The sequence below is a fragment of the Andrographis paniculata genome, unplaced genomic scaffold (assembly GCF_009805555.1).
Source record: "Andrographis paniculata isolate CXL003 unplaced genomic scaffold, ASM980555v1 Contig38END, whole genome shotgun sequence".
NCBI classification, from domain to species: Eukaryota; Viridiplantae; Streptophyta; class Magnoliopsida; order Lamiales; family Acanthaceae; genus Andrographis; species Andrographis paniculata.
Window position 1 is genome coordinate 71,755 of NW_026137571.1, and position 17,184 is coordinate 88,938.

Below are 17,184 nucleotides of genomic sequence, written 5' to 3' on the forward strand. Positions count from 1 at the left end.
TCCCACTCAAATAAAAATTTATCAATTTTAATCCCAAAATAGTTGACTGGGACTGAACACGGCCGTGTTGGCTGGGCGTCCCAGGCAGCCAACATGGCCGTGTTGGTCTCAACACGGCCGTATTGATTACCCTACAGCCATGTTCCTGCCCATTTCTCAACACGGTCATGTTTTAGACCATTTTCACGACCATGTTTTCAATATAATCCTATTGTAGGTCATATTTATTATTATTTTCACTTTTTGGTTAAAATTATTTGATATATATATTTATAATTCAACAAAAATATTTTTTACAATTATTTTATAATATAAAAAAATCAACTTTTAATATTTTTAAAATATATAAAAAATAATAATATATTAATACATATAATCATCATTATATATATTTTTAAAAATTTATAGTAAAAATTTTAAAATATTATTTTAAATTAATTATTTCTATAAATTATAAATTAAATTTATTATTCAAAATAATATTTTAAAATAATACTCTCTGTGTCCCAAGTTGGATGTCTGGGTCACTGTAGACACGAGAATTTAGGATAATATAATTAGTAGATAATTAAGAATGTATTAGTGAAAATAATTATCATATAATATAAATAATTATAAATTAAGATTAAGATAACTCATTAGTTTAATTAAAATTAAATAAAAAATTAAATTAAAAAATAGTGTGTAATTATTTTCCAAAAAAAGAAAAGTGACATGGGATGTAGGACGGACAGAAACGGCAATGTGGACATGGTAAGTGGGACGGAAGGAGTATTATTAAAAATATATATTAATATATTATTATTTTTATATATTTTTAAAATATTAAAATTAATTAGTTTTTATATTATAAAATAATTGTAAAAAAATATTTTTGTTGAATTATAAATATATATATCAAATAATTTTAACCAAAAAGTGAAAATAATAATAAATATGACCTACAATATGATTATATTGAAAACATGATCGTGAACATGGCTCTGTTGAAAACATGGACAGGAACATGGCCTAGAATATGGTTTTGTTGAGAACATGCGCAGGAACATGGCTCTGTTCAGAACACAGGCAAGAACAAGGCCGTATTCAGAAGTGCAGGGTAATCAACACGACCGTGTTGGTTGCCTGGGACGCCCAGTCACCTTCTGAGTCATCCAACACAGCGTGTTCAAGACAACATGGCCGTGTTCAGTCCAGTCAACTATCTTGGGACTAAAATTGATAAATTTTCATTTGAGTGAGACCAAAATTGATAATTATGATATTGAATGAGATCAAAAATGATTTTTACTCTGCAAAATAATAACAAACTTATTTGGTTCTTCTTCTCGCAAATTCCTCTGCAATTCCTATCTGTAGGACAATTTGGTTTCAGAGTTTACTGATCCTTTTGATGACGCCATCACAGACTCATCGATACTCTGGAGCAACAGATGAAAGAAGTAATGGAAGGCCAAAGCACAATGCTGCAATGCCAAATCCAAATGAAAGCTAGACTAGAATCGAAGTTGGATGCGAAGTCAGAAAACCTAAGAGAGATGCTGAAAACTCATTTCCTAAGCCTAATAAAGGAACAACATACATGACCTTTGACAAGAGGTAAGGAGCCTCTTAATCTTTCTGTTTCACGCGTTGCTCTTGAGTCCACCCCAACAACTAGACTGAACGAGCCTTATTCCAGTTTGCCTAATAATAAACTAATGTTAGAATTTCCTAAATTCAATGGGGATAATGCTAGATTTGGCTTAGAAAATTTTCTAGATATTTTTCTTATAATCAAACGACTGATTGTGACAAACTTATCTTAGTTGCTATGAATCTTGAAGGGGCAGCTAATAATGGGTTTGTAGACTATATCGAAGGGAGACCTAACCTGCAGTGGGCTAAATTCACTAGATTAGTGTTGGAGAGATTCATGAATCCAGCTGGAGGTAGTATCGTTGCTCAATTTAATAAACTCGGACAAATCACTATTGTACGGTTGTACACTCAAGAGTTTGAATAAATGAAGACTTTAATGAGAGAAAGTAACAAGGCCTTGAATAAAGAATACTTTGTGGAGAGTTTTATCGGGGGTTTGAGAAAGGATATTGGCAATTTTTTTGCTATGCAAAAGCTTAATACCCTTATGTCTACCATTCAATTGGCTCTCCAAAGTGACGATATTGCTAATATGTTCAATAAGGGACAAAAGACATTGGGTAATCTTGTTATACCTTCAACTTCTGGAACAGCAGGAAACCAAGTGATAGGTGATTCGGGGAAAACCAAACCCCTACCAATCAAAAGGTTAACACCCGGAGAGATGAAAGCAAGAAGGAAAAAGAACTTATGTTTTAATTGTGCTGAAGTACTTTATTTGGGGCACAAATGCAAGAGATTGTATCTTATAATAAGAGAAGAGGATGACCAAGGCAGCAATGAACCTTTAAAACTGGATTAGAGGGATTGTGAGTTTAAGGATCCTCAAATATCCTTAAATGATATTGCTGGTCAAACACCATCTAATACTATCAAACTCTTGGGCAGGGCCAAAGGTTACAAGTTAATCATTATTTTAGACTCAAGGAGTACTCATACCTTCTTTTATCCTCAAGCAGCCACTAAGCTGGTTGCACCATTGAGTACACAGATTCATGGATGATAATTGTGGTCGATGGAAACAAGGTGGAATGTAATTTAAAGTGCCTCTCATTCGAGTGGAAAATGAGATGACATACATTCAGTACATCTGTTATATTGCTTAAGGTGGGTGGCTGCGATATGGTGATAGAAGTTGACTTGCTGCGCCAATTTGGGGAGATCCTCATAAATTTCAAAAATCATACTGTGCAGTTTAACATCAAAGAAATGTTGATCGCATTAAAAGGAATTCGGTATGATCTCACTCTAGATATATTATCGGCAAGTCAATTGAAAAATGGAGATAATAAGAGCAGATTATAAATGTGTTTTTCTCTGTAATATTTATGCTTAAATTAAATATGATATACCCTCTTGCCAAACAGAAATAACTACTCTACTTAAGGAGTTTCAACACGTTTTTGAGGTATCTGGGGGATTACCACCACAAATGAGTGTGGGTCACAAAATCTCACTCAAACCGGATGCCAAACCTATTAAGCAATATGTTTATAGGTCCGTTAATCCAAATTAGGGAGATAGGGAAGTTGGTTAACAAAATGTTACAAGCAGGTATTACAAGGCCAAGTAATAGTCCTTACTTTTCACTTGTCTTACTGGTTAAGAAGAAGGATGGCACATGGCGTTTCTGTGTGGATTTTAGGAAGTTAAATACAACCACGATAAAAGATAGCTATCCAATCCCTTTGGTTGACGTTTTTCGGATGAGCTTGGGAAACTACAATTTTTTCTAAAATTGATTTGAAGACTGGTTACCACCAAATCGGAATGCATGAAAATGATATTCAAAAAAGCTTTTGTCACTACATCTGGCTTATATGAGTTTATTGTGATGCCCTTTGGGCTCACCAATGCCTCTGCCACATTCCAAGCTATGATGAACACCATTTTTAGTGCTTATTTAAGGGATTTTGTATTAGTGTTTTTTGATGATATTATGATTTACAACAAAGATTTGACTGAGCACTTACACCATTTGAGGATTGTGTTTTCTATTCTAACTCAACATACTTTGTTTGCAAAGATACCTAACTGCAATTTTGGGAAATATAAGGTGGAGGATTTGGGTCATCTTATTGGGAACAATGGTGTAAAAGTGGATCCAACAAAAATTCAGGTTATACAAAATTGGCCTAGACCCTTAAATGTCAAAGCATTGAGAGAATTTCTTGGATTCACGGGCTATTACATAAATTGATTCAAGGTTATGGTATGATCGCTAAACCCTTGAAAATTTTAACTAAGAAAGAAAAGTTTGAGTGGAGTGGAGAAGCAGATGAAGCATTCTAGACTCTTAAATTAGCCATGGTGATAGCTCCAGTCCTTCGGCTACCTAATTTCAGTCAACCATTTGTGTTAGAGACAGATGCCTCTAACAAAGGCTTAGGACTTGTTTTGATGAAAGATCAACATCCTTTGACTTTCCTAAGCAAGACATTGAGTCTTAAAAGTTTAGGATTGTTTATATATAAGAAAGAGTTTCTAGCCATCATCATTGTAGGGAATAAATGGAGATCTTACCTCATGCACGCTCCATTCATTATTAGAATGGTTCATAAATGTCTGAAACATTTGCTGGAACAGAAGCTATCCACCTGTATATAACACAAATACTTGACTAAGCTATTGGGCTTTGATTATAGGATTGAATATAAATAGGGGATTGAAATAAAGTTGTCGATGCCTTATCTAGGGTGAGTAGTGATGGAGGATGCTCAGCTCGTACTGTATTTAAACCCATGTGGATGACAGAGGTGGCTAAGAGTTATATCAATAACTCTTTCCTGCAAGATGTAATCAGCGAGCTCACTACCTTACCATATAATGTGTCTTTCTATAGTTATTCGGATGGTTTCCTAAGATTTAAGGGTAAATTTTTGGTGGGATATAATGGGGACCTAAGGCTCCAGATTTTACAACAACTACATAATTCTAGTGTAGGTGGTCATTCGGGTATAATGCTGCATTTCAGAGGGTGGCTAAGATTTAGACAAGATATGCAAAATTTTGTGAACTTTTTCCGTGTGTGTCAACTCAGTAAACATGAGAACATTTGAAATCTGGGTTGCTACAACCATTATCTATCCCCGAACAAGCTTGGACTCATATTTCTATGGATGTCATTGTGAAACTCCCACTTTCAGACAAGATTGATACCATTTTGGTGATTGTTGACAAATTTACTAAGTATGCCCACTTTTTAGCTATTTCGTATCATTTCACTGCTTTCAGTTTAGCTATAATGTTTGTGAACTCTATCTATAAACTACACGGCATACCTCATAGTGTGGTCTCAGATAGAGACAAAATCTTCACCAGTTAATTTTGGCGATGTGATACCCCCAGAGTTGGGTTTTCGCTTGGCCAACTTTCGTGTGTGGATGAGCTAGTATTAGGCCATCCGAGGTTGATTAGAGGTTAAATTGATTGAATAGACTACTCATGTCAACAATGTGCACATTCTTTTTCGGATGCCCTATTGAAAGAACTCTAGCGTTAAGAATGCTTGCTCTAGAGTAATTTGAGGATGAGTGACCCCCTGGGAAGTCTCCCAGGTGCGCGTGAGTAGGGACAAAAGCGCGTTGAAAGGACTCATGTTGATCTGTGAGGTCAGTTTGCAATCCCAACATGTCCGGCTTTGCGTGGCTTACGGTCCAGGGTATCACAGGCAACAACTATTCATAGTGTTGAAAATTGATCAGTGTTTGAGCATTGTTTATCACCCACAATCTGATGGACATACACAAAGAGTTAATCAATGTTTGGTGTTTTACTTAAGGTGTATGTGTGGTTTGAATCCTATACAATGTGCTTCTTGGCTTCCTATGGCTGCTATGGTACAACACTTCTTATCATACTTCATTAGGTACTAGTCATTTTCATGCTCTCTATGGATTCCATCCAACTCTTTGGCTTGCTGGTCCCATCGCCTATACTATAGTGGAAGGTGTATAGGAATTGGTTTGTGATAGACAACAAGCCTAACCACTTTTAAAGCAGGCTTTAGTGGCTTCACAATCTAGAATGAAGCTATTTGCTGACAAACATAGAAGTGAAAGAACTTTTCAAGTCGGGGATTGGGTGTATCTCAAACTGAAACCATACAGACAACTCTCAATTCATTCCAAGCAGGCATGGAAACTCAGTCCTAAATTTGTTGGCCCATTTCAGGTGATTGCATGAGTGGGACCTATTGCCTACAAGCTCCAGCTACCTCATTCTGCAAAAATCCATCAAGTCTTTCATGTCTATTTAATCAAGAAACATGTATGACCTCTTTCTGTAGTGACTTTATCATTTCTAGAATTTGATGAATATGGTAAAGCATGTTAAAGACTCTTAAAATCCTTATTCGGCGTCTAGTAAAGAAGAGCTCCTCATTAGCTACTCAACTTTTGGTGCAATGGGCTCATCTTCCAGAAGCTGAGGCGACTTGGAAATCTTTTGAAGAAATTCAGAATCATTTTCCAGAAGTTTTGTCTTGAGGACAAAACACTCTTTTAAGGGGGAGCAATGTCACGAAGCTATTCCTGCTATTTTATATCATTTTAAAAGTGTATTTATTTTTTGTAAAAGCGTGTGTTGAGAACTCTATAAATACCATTCTATTACCTCATAAGGAAGTTATGCAAAATAATAACAAAGTTACTTGTTTCTTCTTCTCATAAATTCCTCTACAATTCCTCTCTTCCTGACATAAAGGCTCATCGCTCCTTCAGGCTGTTCAGCCCCAGCCTGAATTACATCCGCCTTCGCCGTATCTTAGACATCTTTGATAAGAACGGCGATTTTATAATCAGCATTGGTGAGTTGGGTTAGGCGCTAGCCCTCATCGGCCTCAAGGCAGACTTCCCCCAGTTGGAGTCGATGGTCCAAGCGCACATTTAACTTCAACTAGGACTAGGACCGGGTGGCCTTGGGCTCAAATACGAAGACTTCGAGGCCATGCACCGATCCCTCAACCACGCTTTCTTTGTTAATGTTGATGATGATGATGATGATGACAAGCGGCAACAGCAGCATGAGTCTGGTATATCCAAGGAGTTCAAGGTGTTTGACGAGGATAGCGTATCCGCCTGGGAGTTGCAGGCGGTGTTTGCCAAGTTAGGATTGCTAGAAGGGCGAGCCATCGAACAAATTCAGATGATAATTTTTTTCCGTCAATCAGGACTGCGACGGACGTGTCGATTTCTTCAAGTTCAAGCATACGATGCATACTGTTACGTAATAATGTAATTGTCCCTCTTCCCCTCGACTTGATATAATTAATTTAATTAATCAATACTATTACTATTTGCATCTCTCCCTCTCTCGTTCACGTCAAATTAAATGTCTTGATTATGTTAATGTTTACCTTTTTCTTATGCTAACATTATCTATAATTAAGGTAAAATTGTTCATAACTCTCATGTGGTTTCGAAACTCAGCGTAAAATCTAATTGTACTTTAAAATTGCATGGCACCCCTTATACTCGAAATGGCTGCTTTTGTTTTGCAGAGAAGATGTTCGAAGAAATGGCTGAATGAAATATAATAACATAGAATTCTATGATCTTCACGTTTGCAAAAAAAAATATCGCAAGAAAAAAGGTTGTCGATTTGTTTTCGAGGATGGAGAAGTCAAGGTTTTATCTCGATCAAGTGATGTTTAATTTGTTTCTCGTGGCGTGCATTTATTCGGATATGACAATTAAAGGATTGGAGTTGATGAGGATTATGCGAAATGTGTATGGTGTCAAGCCCAGGATCAAGCTTTTTGGATGCATTGTCATTTTTTTTTAGCTAGGTGGGGCACGTTGGAGAAGCAACAAAAAAAATTGATTCAGGGGATGCCAAGGAGGTTAGAGGAGCCGGCGATTTGGAGGGCGTTGATGAGCGTGTGTTGTGGCAACATGGAGGTTTTGGTGGCAAAGAGGGTTGTGGCATTAGAACAGAATAACGAGGCATATGTGTTAGCTTTCAAATATGTTTGCGGTGGTGGGGAGACACGGCTAGGCGCAGAGGATTTGAAGGGCGATGAGGCGGCGGAGTGTTGAGAAGACGCCGGGATGTAGCTTGACTGAGTTATTCATGAGTTTGTTTTCATGGAGATGATACATTGTAATATGAATAGAATTTGTGTAGTTTTGGAGGCCATCAAGAATCATTTTGATTATTTGGATATATATATGTGTGTGTGTGTGTTTACTGAAAAAAAAATATTGTAGTATATGAACGAGAAGTACAGGTATATAACGATGGTCACTTATAAATGAATTGTTGATAAGAAAATTGCTTAAATGTTAACAAAGGTACACGAATTGTCTCTTATTGTAAATTATTGAGTTTGTGGGAATATATAATTGATGTCACGAAGCACATGAGTCTATAGCGTATTACCCACCTAAAAGTTATAATATAGTTTTTTTATTTTTTAAATGAAAATAAGGTAATATTACATTATGATTCCTTATTGTCATAGAAAACTATCGAGGTCACTTTAGGGTGGTTACAAGTCACACGAGCATTAAGCTAATTGATGTAGATATTCGATTATCCACCTTAAACATATGAAAGTAGTGTCCAAGTACACATGTTAGGGGAAAATAGTATATTATGATAAAAATGAGGTATATCGGAGGCGTGATTGAGCACTTCATGGTTTATCCGAGTTATTATTTTATAAAATACTATTGAACAGTTTTTACTTGAGTCTACAAGTGTCCGACAAGTAGTCTTGCTATATTTTATGATTTCAATCATTCTTAATAAGAGTGGTTAATATGCAGAGAAAACTTGAAATCCAAATAGTAAATTACAACTCGCCCTTTTAAGTAAAATGTACATTTGTCTTGTGTTGCTTTGTGTGGAAGATTTCATTTTGCATCAACAAATCAAATTTCGTAGCAACACTCAGATAGCCTAATAATGACTAATATTTTAACCTACTCATTTGTCACTTAGTTTACCATGAAAATGAACACTTGATGTATATGTGTGAAGTGTTCTCCGCTATATTCTTGTAAATATGTACACATTTACTTCGTATACTCTTCAGGAATGAATAAGAATACTATTATATGGAATTAACTCCGATAAAAGTATCACGAGTAATTCTATGGTTCTTAAAAACGATCGATTTCCCTAGTTAAGGTTATGCAGACATAAATATGAGTATCTAGAGTATTTGAAATATGTATATGAGTATATAAAAAATGAAATAAGTCATAAAAATAATGTATATAGTTATATGAATAAAGTACTATTATTTGTCAAATAGCAGATTCTCTGTATAGGTTCATATGGTTTGAATTACTATGTTTTTGGTCAAAATATCTTAAAAGATGAGTGTTTCTCTTATTACATAAAAAAACACTGTAGAAGTTCTATTATTAGATTACAATTACCCGGTAAAAACACTTCATTTGTTAGCCCTAGCAGAAAGGTATGTGTGCAGGCATAGCACTCCTCGTATTCTACACATTAAATTTATTAAATACTCACTCCGTCTTAGCTAATTATGCACTTTTGCTTGAACACGAAGATTAAAAAATAATAATATTTTAATAAAAAAATATAGTAGGTAAAAAATAAAATGAGAATATTATAGAAAATTTATTAAAAACTGATAAAAAAAATTGCCATAAGTAGGGGTATGCAAAATATCCTAACCGAACCATCAGTTCTGAACCAAACTTAATCGAATCGAATTTTCGGTTAATTAGGCAAATTCAGTTCGAATACAAATATTGCATATATTTTTATATTTGTTCAGTTATGTTCGATTTCAATTTTTAACATTTTTTCGGTTCAATTAACCAAACAAAATATATTTATTTATTTATAGTACTATATTTTTAAATTCATATTAATAATTATATTATATTCGGATTCGGTCAATTCGTTTCGGTTCATAAAAAGATAGTGACAAATTAGTTGTTATTTGTTAAAGTGTGAGTAATAAAATTATAAATAAATAAAATTGTTTATTATACTATATAAATAACGGACAACCAAACAAAAAAATTTGACATAATTATAGTTGACGAAAAGAATAATATTTTTAAAAAATTATTCAATTTGATTTTAATGGATAAATAATATAATTTTTTAACTAAATAACCACATTTATAAATACTTATAAGAAATAATATATACATATATAAAAATATAAAATACAAAAATTTGGGTAGTGTATATAAAAATATAAAATACAAAAATTTGGGTAGTGTATATAAAAACAAACTAGAATAATAATAATAATAATAATAATAATAATAAATTACAAATATAAATTATTCGGTGAAAATTTTAAATTTTAAATTATTAAGAAATTTTGAATCAAATAATTAATTTTGATAGAAAAAATTAAAAGAAAAATAATAATAATATAAAAATACAAAAAATAGAAGAAAAATGCGCCAACCATGATGAGGATATGAAATTTGCAATTTGTTAGAAAATAATGTGATATATTTTGCGAGCAACATAAATAATTGATAATTGAAAATTTTTCTTAGTTATTTTTTTGGCTTATTTCATAATAAAATGTAACTATAATTGTTATTTTTATTTTGTTTGTTTATTTTAAAATACACAAACAAAAATACCTATCAAATAAAAAGGGATATATCAATAAACAATTTAAATAAAATAGTATAAGTAGAACTAGGGGTGGAAATAGGCCAGGCGGCCTGTCAGGGGCCTATGACCTGGCCTACATCAAGCCTGGCCTGGCCTGTTCTATTTATTAGAAAGGGCAGGTTCAGATTTTTGTTAAAGCCTGTTTATATATACAGAATAGGCTTAGGCTTATGAAAAAGCCTATTTACTAAACAGGCCGGCCTGTTTAATAATAATATTATTATTATATAAAATTATTTTTTATTATTATAAAATAAGAATAGTTTTATATATAATAATGATATATAAAAAAAAAATTTTAATTATAAATTTATTAAAAAAAAACAAAAATAAAAATAATTTTTATCCCAATAAAAAATTTCAAATATGAACAACTACTGCACACATGTTCTTTTTTTGTTTCTTTTATCATAATTCAAATATTATCCCGCTGTAAACTGAACAACAACTGTCCATATTCCTTTTCCACCGCTGCAAGCCTGCAACTGCTGCCAGACCTCCACGCCGTCCAGGGTTTTGCAATCTTCTTCACAGAGACCCACTACTTTTCTTTTTCCTTCTTCTGTCTTCATCGCCTCTTCTTTTTTATTGCTACCGGTGGAATTTGGAAAAATAAGGTAAATATCGTTTTTATATGTTTTTTTCGTTATTTTTATTTAGATATGAATTTCAATATATATATTTTTTGTTTTTTTGTTATATTTTATTTATCTTATATATTTTTTTATGACGTTTTTTTTGTTTTTTTATAACGTCATTTTTTTAAAATAGTTTTGTTATTTTTATTTTTGTGTTTTATATTATTTAGATTAAAATGAAAATTTTATATTTTTGTAGAAAAATATAAGATATATATTTACAAGAATGAACAGTTTCTGATATTTTCGTTTATAATGTATATCATTAATTAAATAAATTTTTTTTATTTATTTTGAAGCAGGATATGGCTTCGATGGATGAAACAAATATTTTTGATCTTCCATCTGATACACACAATAGTATATCAGTGGATTCCCTTTCAAGCCAACCTGTGGATGATAACAGAAATGAAGACGAAAGGAATTCAAATCAAGCAAATGAAGGTGCCAATAGGAAAAAAAGGAAAAAAACTTCAATTGTGTGGAATGACTTTGATGAAATTCAAGTTGCTGAAGGTGTTAAGAAAGCTATTTGCAAATACTGTAAAAATGCATTTGCTACTGGGGGAAGAGGTGCGAGCACAAGCCATCTAAAGAGACATTCAGAAGGGTGTTTGCAGAGGTCAGTACAAATGGCTTCACAAAAGAAACAATGTGTCATTCCTTTTAAGCCATCCAATTCAAGTAATCCGTTTATAAGTCCGGGGTTTAGATTTTCTAATGAAAAGATGAGGGAAGTCATTGCCACTTCTATTATGGTACATGAGTATCCTTTTAGCATTGTAGAAGACGATGCTTTTATATGGTCATTTCAGTATGCGAACCCTGAATTTCAGAAAGTTTCTCGTAAGACGATACGAAGTGATTGCATAGCAATATATGAAGCAGAAAGAAAAGCATTGAAGGAATTATTAAAGAATGTGAGCAAGATTAGCTTGACAACAGATATGTGGAAATCCAGTCATCAAGTGATTGAATATATGGTAATCACTGGTCATTTTATAGATTCTGGGTGGAAGCTTCAGAAAAGGATTTTAAGCTTTGTCAAGGTGCCTGCTCCAAGGCGAGGAATTGATGTAGCCAATGCCATTTTCAAATATTTGAAGGCTTGGGGGATCGAAGATAAAGTGTTCTCAGTATCAGTTGACAATGCTTCATATAATGACTCGTGCTTGAGGTATCTAAAAGACTACATATCACGCAGCACCAAGCTTGTCCTCGATGGAACTCTATTTCATGTTAGATGTTGTGCACACATATTGAATCTTTTGGTGCAAGATGGGCTTAGTCGAATCAAAGATATCATCCATAATGTTCGTGAAAGTGTGAAGTATGTAAACTTCAATGATTCAAGATTGAAGAGTTTTGGTGAAGTAGTTGAACAAAAGCATCTAAAAGAAAGGAAGTTGATAATTGATTGTCCAACAAGGTGGAATTCTACATATCACATGTTAGCCGCTGCTTTAAAATTCAAGATTGTCTTCTCAGAATACCAAGAAAGAGAACCTCATTATACATTTGCACCTTCAAATGAAGATTGGGAGAAAGTCGAGAAAGTTTGTAAACTTTTAGAGGTTTTCAACTTAGCTACCAATTTAATATCTGGAAGTGAATATCCTACTGCCAACTTGTATCTTTCAGAGGTCTGGAAAGTGAAGCAAGTAATTGATGATGCGACAAAGGATGATGATCTTTTTATGATACAAATGGCAACGCAAATGAAAGAAAAGTTTGATAAATATTGGGGTGAGTGCAATCTATTGATGGCTGTTGCAAATGTATTGGATCCGAGAGTTAAATTTCATGGTGTTGAAATATGTTTTCCAATGATATACAAGTCTGAAGAAGTTGCTGCCGAGTATGTGAACAAAGTGCGTGCTTCACTGCAACAACTATATAATGATTATGTGGCCTTAAGTGTTGAAGAATCATCCTCAAGTCAGTGCAATATGGCTAACATCTCCTCTGCCACCACCCAATCTGAATTTGCGATAGTTACTGGGTTTGATCAAATTATGAGTCTTGTAAGAGCAAAAGAAGCAATTCCTGTATCAAAATCTGAATTGGATGCCTATCTCGAGGACAGTGTTTATATTCCTGATGGAAATATGTCTTCATTTTGTGCCTTGGAGTGGTGGAGGAACAACAGCATGAAATATAAAGTTTTATCGAAGATGGCTGCTGATGTACTTGCGATTCCAATATCAACGGTAGCTTCAGAGTCTACATTTAGTGCTGGAGGTAGAATTATAGATGAATATCGTTCAAGATTGAATGAAGAATCTATTGAGACACTAATTTGTGGAGGAGATTGGCTTCGACATAAATACAACTTGAAAAAAAAGAAGGTAAATTTTATTATTAACTGTCTTTTCTTTATCTTATTCATCACCCACAATATATTTTTTTCTAATAAAAATATTTCTCTCATTTGAAGGTGAATGAGTCTTTGAAGGAGATAAGCTTATAGATTAAAGAAGTTCTTTAATACTTTGGTTGCGATACGTTTTAAATTTATAATATTTTCTGAAATTTTTTATACAGATTAATTGTTTGAAAATCTGATTTTTTTAGTAAGATATTGTTGTTGCATGATGTATTTTGGGAGGATTCAACTTTGATTTTCTGAAATTTGTTGCAGGATGTATTGTTTGAAATATTTAGATAGGTTTGCAGGTGGTTGTTTTGATATTACAATTATTTATTTATTTTTTTAAAAATATTTGGATAGGTTTGCAGGTGCTGAAATTTTAAATTTTGATTTCAGGAGTGGAAATGCTAATGTCCAGAAGATATTATTGATCTATTTGCTATTTTTCTCTTGAAACTTTTATTGTATTGGTAAGTAAGATATTCCTTTTTTCTTTTTGTTCTAATATAATTTTTTGATGCTTTGCGTAATTTATATATAGAAGGAAGAAATTTCAGATATAATACTAATTTGATCAACTTTTGTACTTGAACAGATTTAATGGTTTAAGAAACTTTGGGGGAATTTGCAATTCTTGTGGCTTGTGGCCTGTGGGTGACGTGAACTTGAAAAACTATGTTATTAATTTCTAAATATTTTTGTCGAATTTTTTAATATTGCTTCTGAGTTAGCGTTGTTTATTTCTTTGTTAGAACAATCAGCTTAATGACAATAGATTGATGTAAACTGTTTTTTTTTTTTAATGTCATTATGCAGTAATTTCTATCAGCTTTTGTCTGGAGTTTGCAAGACTTATTCCCAATAATTATATATATATTTGAATGAATTGTAATATACGTTTTTTTGCAAATTATTAGTATAATATATTGTATTTTTATATGGCAATAAAAATGATTATTTTTGTCATTAAAAAACAGAATTTTTTATTTTTTTATATATAATATAAATAATTGTATCTGTTTTATTTTTTATTTATAGTACGAAATTTACAAAAAAAAAAATAATAATAATAATAATAAATTATTATGTAGCCTTTTAAACAGGCTCGTAGGCCAGGCCAGGCTTTTAAAAAGGCCAGGCTCAGGCTTTAAAAATATTTTTTTTCAGGCTGGTAGGCCAGGCTCAGGCCATATCTTTTTAAGACAGGCCAAGCCTATTTAACCAAAGCCTGGCCTGGCCTGGCCTATTTCCACCCCTAAGTAGAACGGATTATTTTATAAGTATATAATATAACATTTGAAGAATTTGAATATATATTAAGGTATATCAAATTTATATCAAACTGATTGAAAGTTCATGGGATTTTATGTTTAAAAAATAAAAGGATCAATGTTAAACTAAATAAGGGACTGCAGATTAATTTTTTTTAATGAAGAATTTAATTAAAAGTTAATATAAGTGATTAGGGGTGGAAATAGGCTAGGCTAAGCCAGACTTTGGCTAAATAGGCCAGAACTATTTTATAAAACTAAAACATGAGTCTGGCCTATCAGCCTAATAAAATATATATGTAAGGCCTAGGTCTGGCCTACTTTAAAGAACCTATTTAAAAGCCTATATAATATTTTTTTTATTTTTTATTTTTCAAACTTAATATTTGTAGAAAAATAGGTAGGATAGATGGATGTGGTTTTTTCGACTAATTATTTATTATATATGTTAAGCACAAAAAAATAATAATAATAAATAATGACAGTGGGATTCTGGACGGGTCTGGATATAAGTTAAATGACCCAGAAGTCGGGTGCAATCGGACAGATGCAAGGATCGGGAAGGAAGAAAGGTCGGGCGGAGTCTGAAAAAAGGTGTACCCAAGTCGGGTAAACCATCGATCGGGTGAAAGACGAAGTCGGGCAGACGCGAAGGTTTGTCAAGAGAAAGGTCGGGCAAGGAAGAGGTACGAACAGATGCGGAGGTCTGTCCAGAGGACAGTCTGTCCTTCTAAAGAGATAAGGCAAATAGAGCCGGTCGGTTGGTCCGTGGTAGGGACCACATTTGGTTGGTCCATGGTCGGACCAATTAAAGTCGGTCAAAGACGAAGGGCGGCTGATGCGGAGGTCGGCCCAAATGATGTCGGGCGAAGAAGCAGGTCGGGCATTGAGGTCAGGACGTGATACGAAGTTCGGACCAAGTGAAGTAGCATGTGCAGGTCGGGTGAGAGAGCAGTTCTGGGGCGGTTAGAGGAAGTTGCAACTGGCGAACGGTTTTTTGAAGGTCGGACGTAGTAGAACGGTTGACATACGTGTCAATAGAAGAGAACTTTTGGGGCGGTTAACAACGGTTATGGTAACTAACCAGACGACGGTTCTGAACGTTTTCTTCAAAGAATATTTAAGGATTTGGATCATCATTTGGCAAGGCATCTTCAATCAACTTCAACAAAGCAAAGTCAGATTTGGGGATCACCATTTTAAATTTCAGTCTTTTATTTTCCAGTTTATTTTCTGTACCATACAGTGTTTAGAGATTCCTAATCTCAGGCACTAATTAATCAAGTTTAAGGATATTTTCTATATCTTTGAATTTTACTTTATTTTTGTTGAAAAATTACATCAACAATATATAATAAGTCAGTTAAAATAAATTAATTTTTTAGTTTCTATTGTCACCAAATATAATTTTTTATAAATTATAAACAATTAAAAACATAATATTTATATATATTAGATAAGAAAAATATATATACTATATAAATATATAAACAGCTCTGATAGGACAAAAAAAGTTTTTCTTAAACCCTAAGTCTATTCTATTTATTTAAAAAAAATTAGAAATATACAAATCAAGCCTTATGCAGACTAGACTTAAGCCCTGACAGGCCGCATGGCCTATTTCCATCCCTATAAGTGATAGAGAGTAAAGAGTAGAGAATGCCGATCAACTATCCCAAAATTATCCCTCCGACCGTTTCATTTACCTTTTTGCGCGTTGATGTTTGAATATTAATTATGTCAAAACGTAAATACAAAAAATTACAAAAATACTTCCATTAATGTTTTATAATATTAATACAATGACATTTGTAAGAAAAAATTATACAAATATAAAAATATTTTTAATATTAAGTATAACGACACAAAAAGTAAATGTGAGCCTTAAGCAGACAAAAAGAGTATAATAATATTGTTTTATTTTTTTTAATAAAAATAATATTCCCTCCGTCCCACTTCTTATGTCCACATTTCCATTTTCGTCCCACTTATTTTGTCACTTTTCTTTTTTAGAAAATAATTATACACTCTAATCTTATTTTTAAAAATTTAATTTATAATTTTTTTAATTTTAATTATACTAATCAATTATTTTAATCTTAATATATAATTATTTTTATTATACGATAATTATTTTCATTAATATATTTTTAATTAATTACTAATTATATTCTTCCTAAATTTCTGTGTCTACTGTGAGATAGGATAAAATATCCAGGACGGATGAAATAATAAAATAAAAATACTTATAAAAAATTCTTAATTACTAAAAAAATTATTAACCGGAGAAAATATTGTTATTTTGATCTGATGAGATTCTATGCTGAACATAATAATTCAAAATTTAGCACCATTGATTAATAATAAATATTTGAATTGACTAAATTATCATTCTCTAATCAATTGCTAGTATTAAATCAGCACATGCTGAATTAATTTAACAAATCAGCATGTAATCCAAAACTTATTTCAATATGATTTAAATTAAAATTCAAATAAAAAAAATAAATAAAACTTTACCGTCAGCGGTTGGACTTGGACTTCTACAGGGACAAGATACATACGCCTTACACCTGGCAGCAATTGAGTGGAAGAAGAAAGATCTACACACACGCGCACACGAGGAGCGTCGAGACTC

The 17,184-nt window shown here is 32.7% G+C and overlaps 1 protein-coding gene across 1 annotated transcript; it reads left to right on the forward strand.

Annotated features, from left to right (window-relative positions):
* The first annotated feature begins 10,685 nt into the window (after window positions 1–10,685).
* LOC127250811 (zinc finger BED domain-containing protein RICESLEEPER 2-like) lies at window positions 10,686–12,899 on the forward strand. Its single transcript, XM_051274236.1, has 3 exons — window positions 10,686–10,883; window positions 11,204–12,775; window positions 12,831–12,899. Exons 2-3 carry the CDS (start codon window positions 11,210–11,212, stop codon window positions 12,897–12,899), a joined length of 1,635 nt encoding a protein of 544 aa, XP_051130193.1. The 5' UTR covers window positions 10,686–10,883; window positions 11,204–11,209.
* Window positions 12,900–17,184: the final 4,285 nt, after the last annotated feature.

Coding starts and splice junctions, on each gene's coding strand:
- LOC127250811 (XM_051274236.1), top strand. CDS start 11,210: ATGGCTTCGATGGATGAAACAAATATTTTTGATCTTCCATCTGATACA. Junction 12,776..12,830: donor CTGCCGAGTATGTGAACAAA/GTGCGTGCTTCA, acceptor TAAGTGTTGAAG/AATCATCCTCAAGTCAGTGC.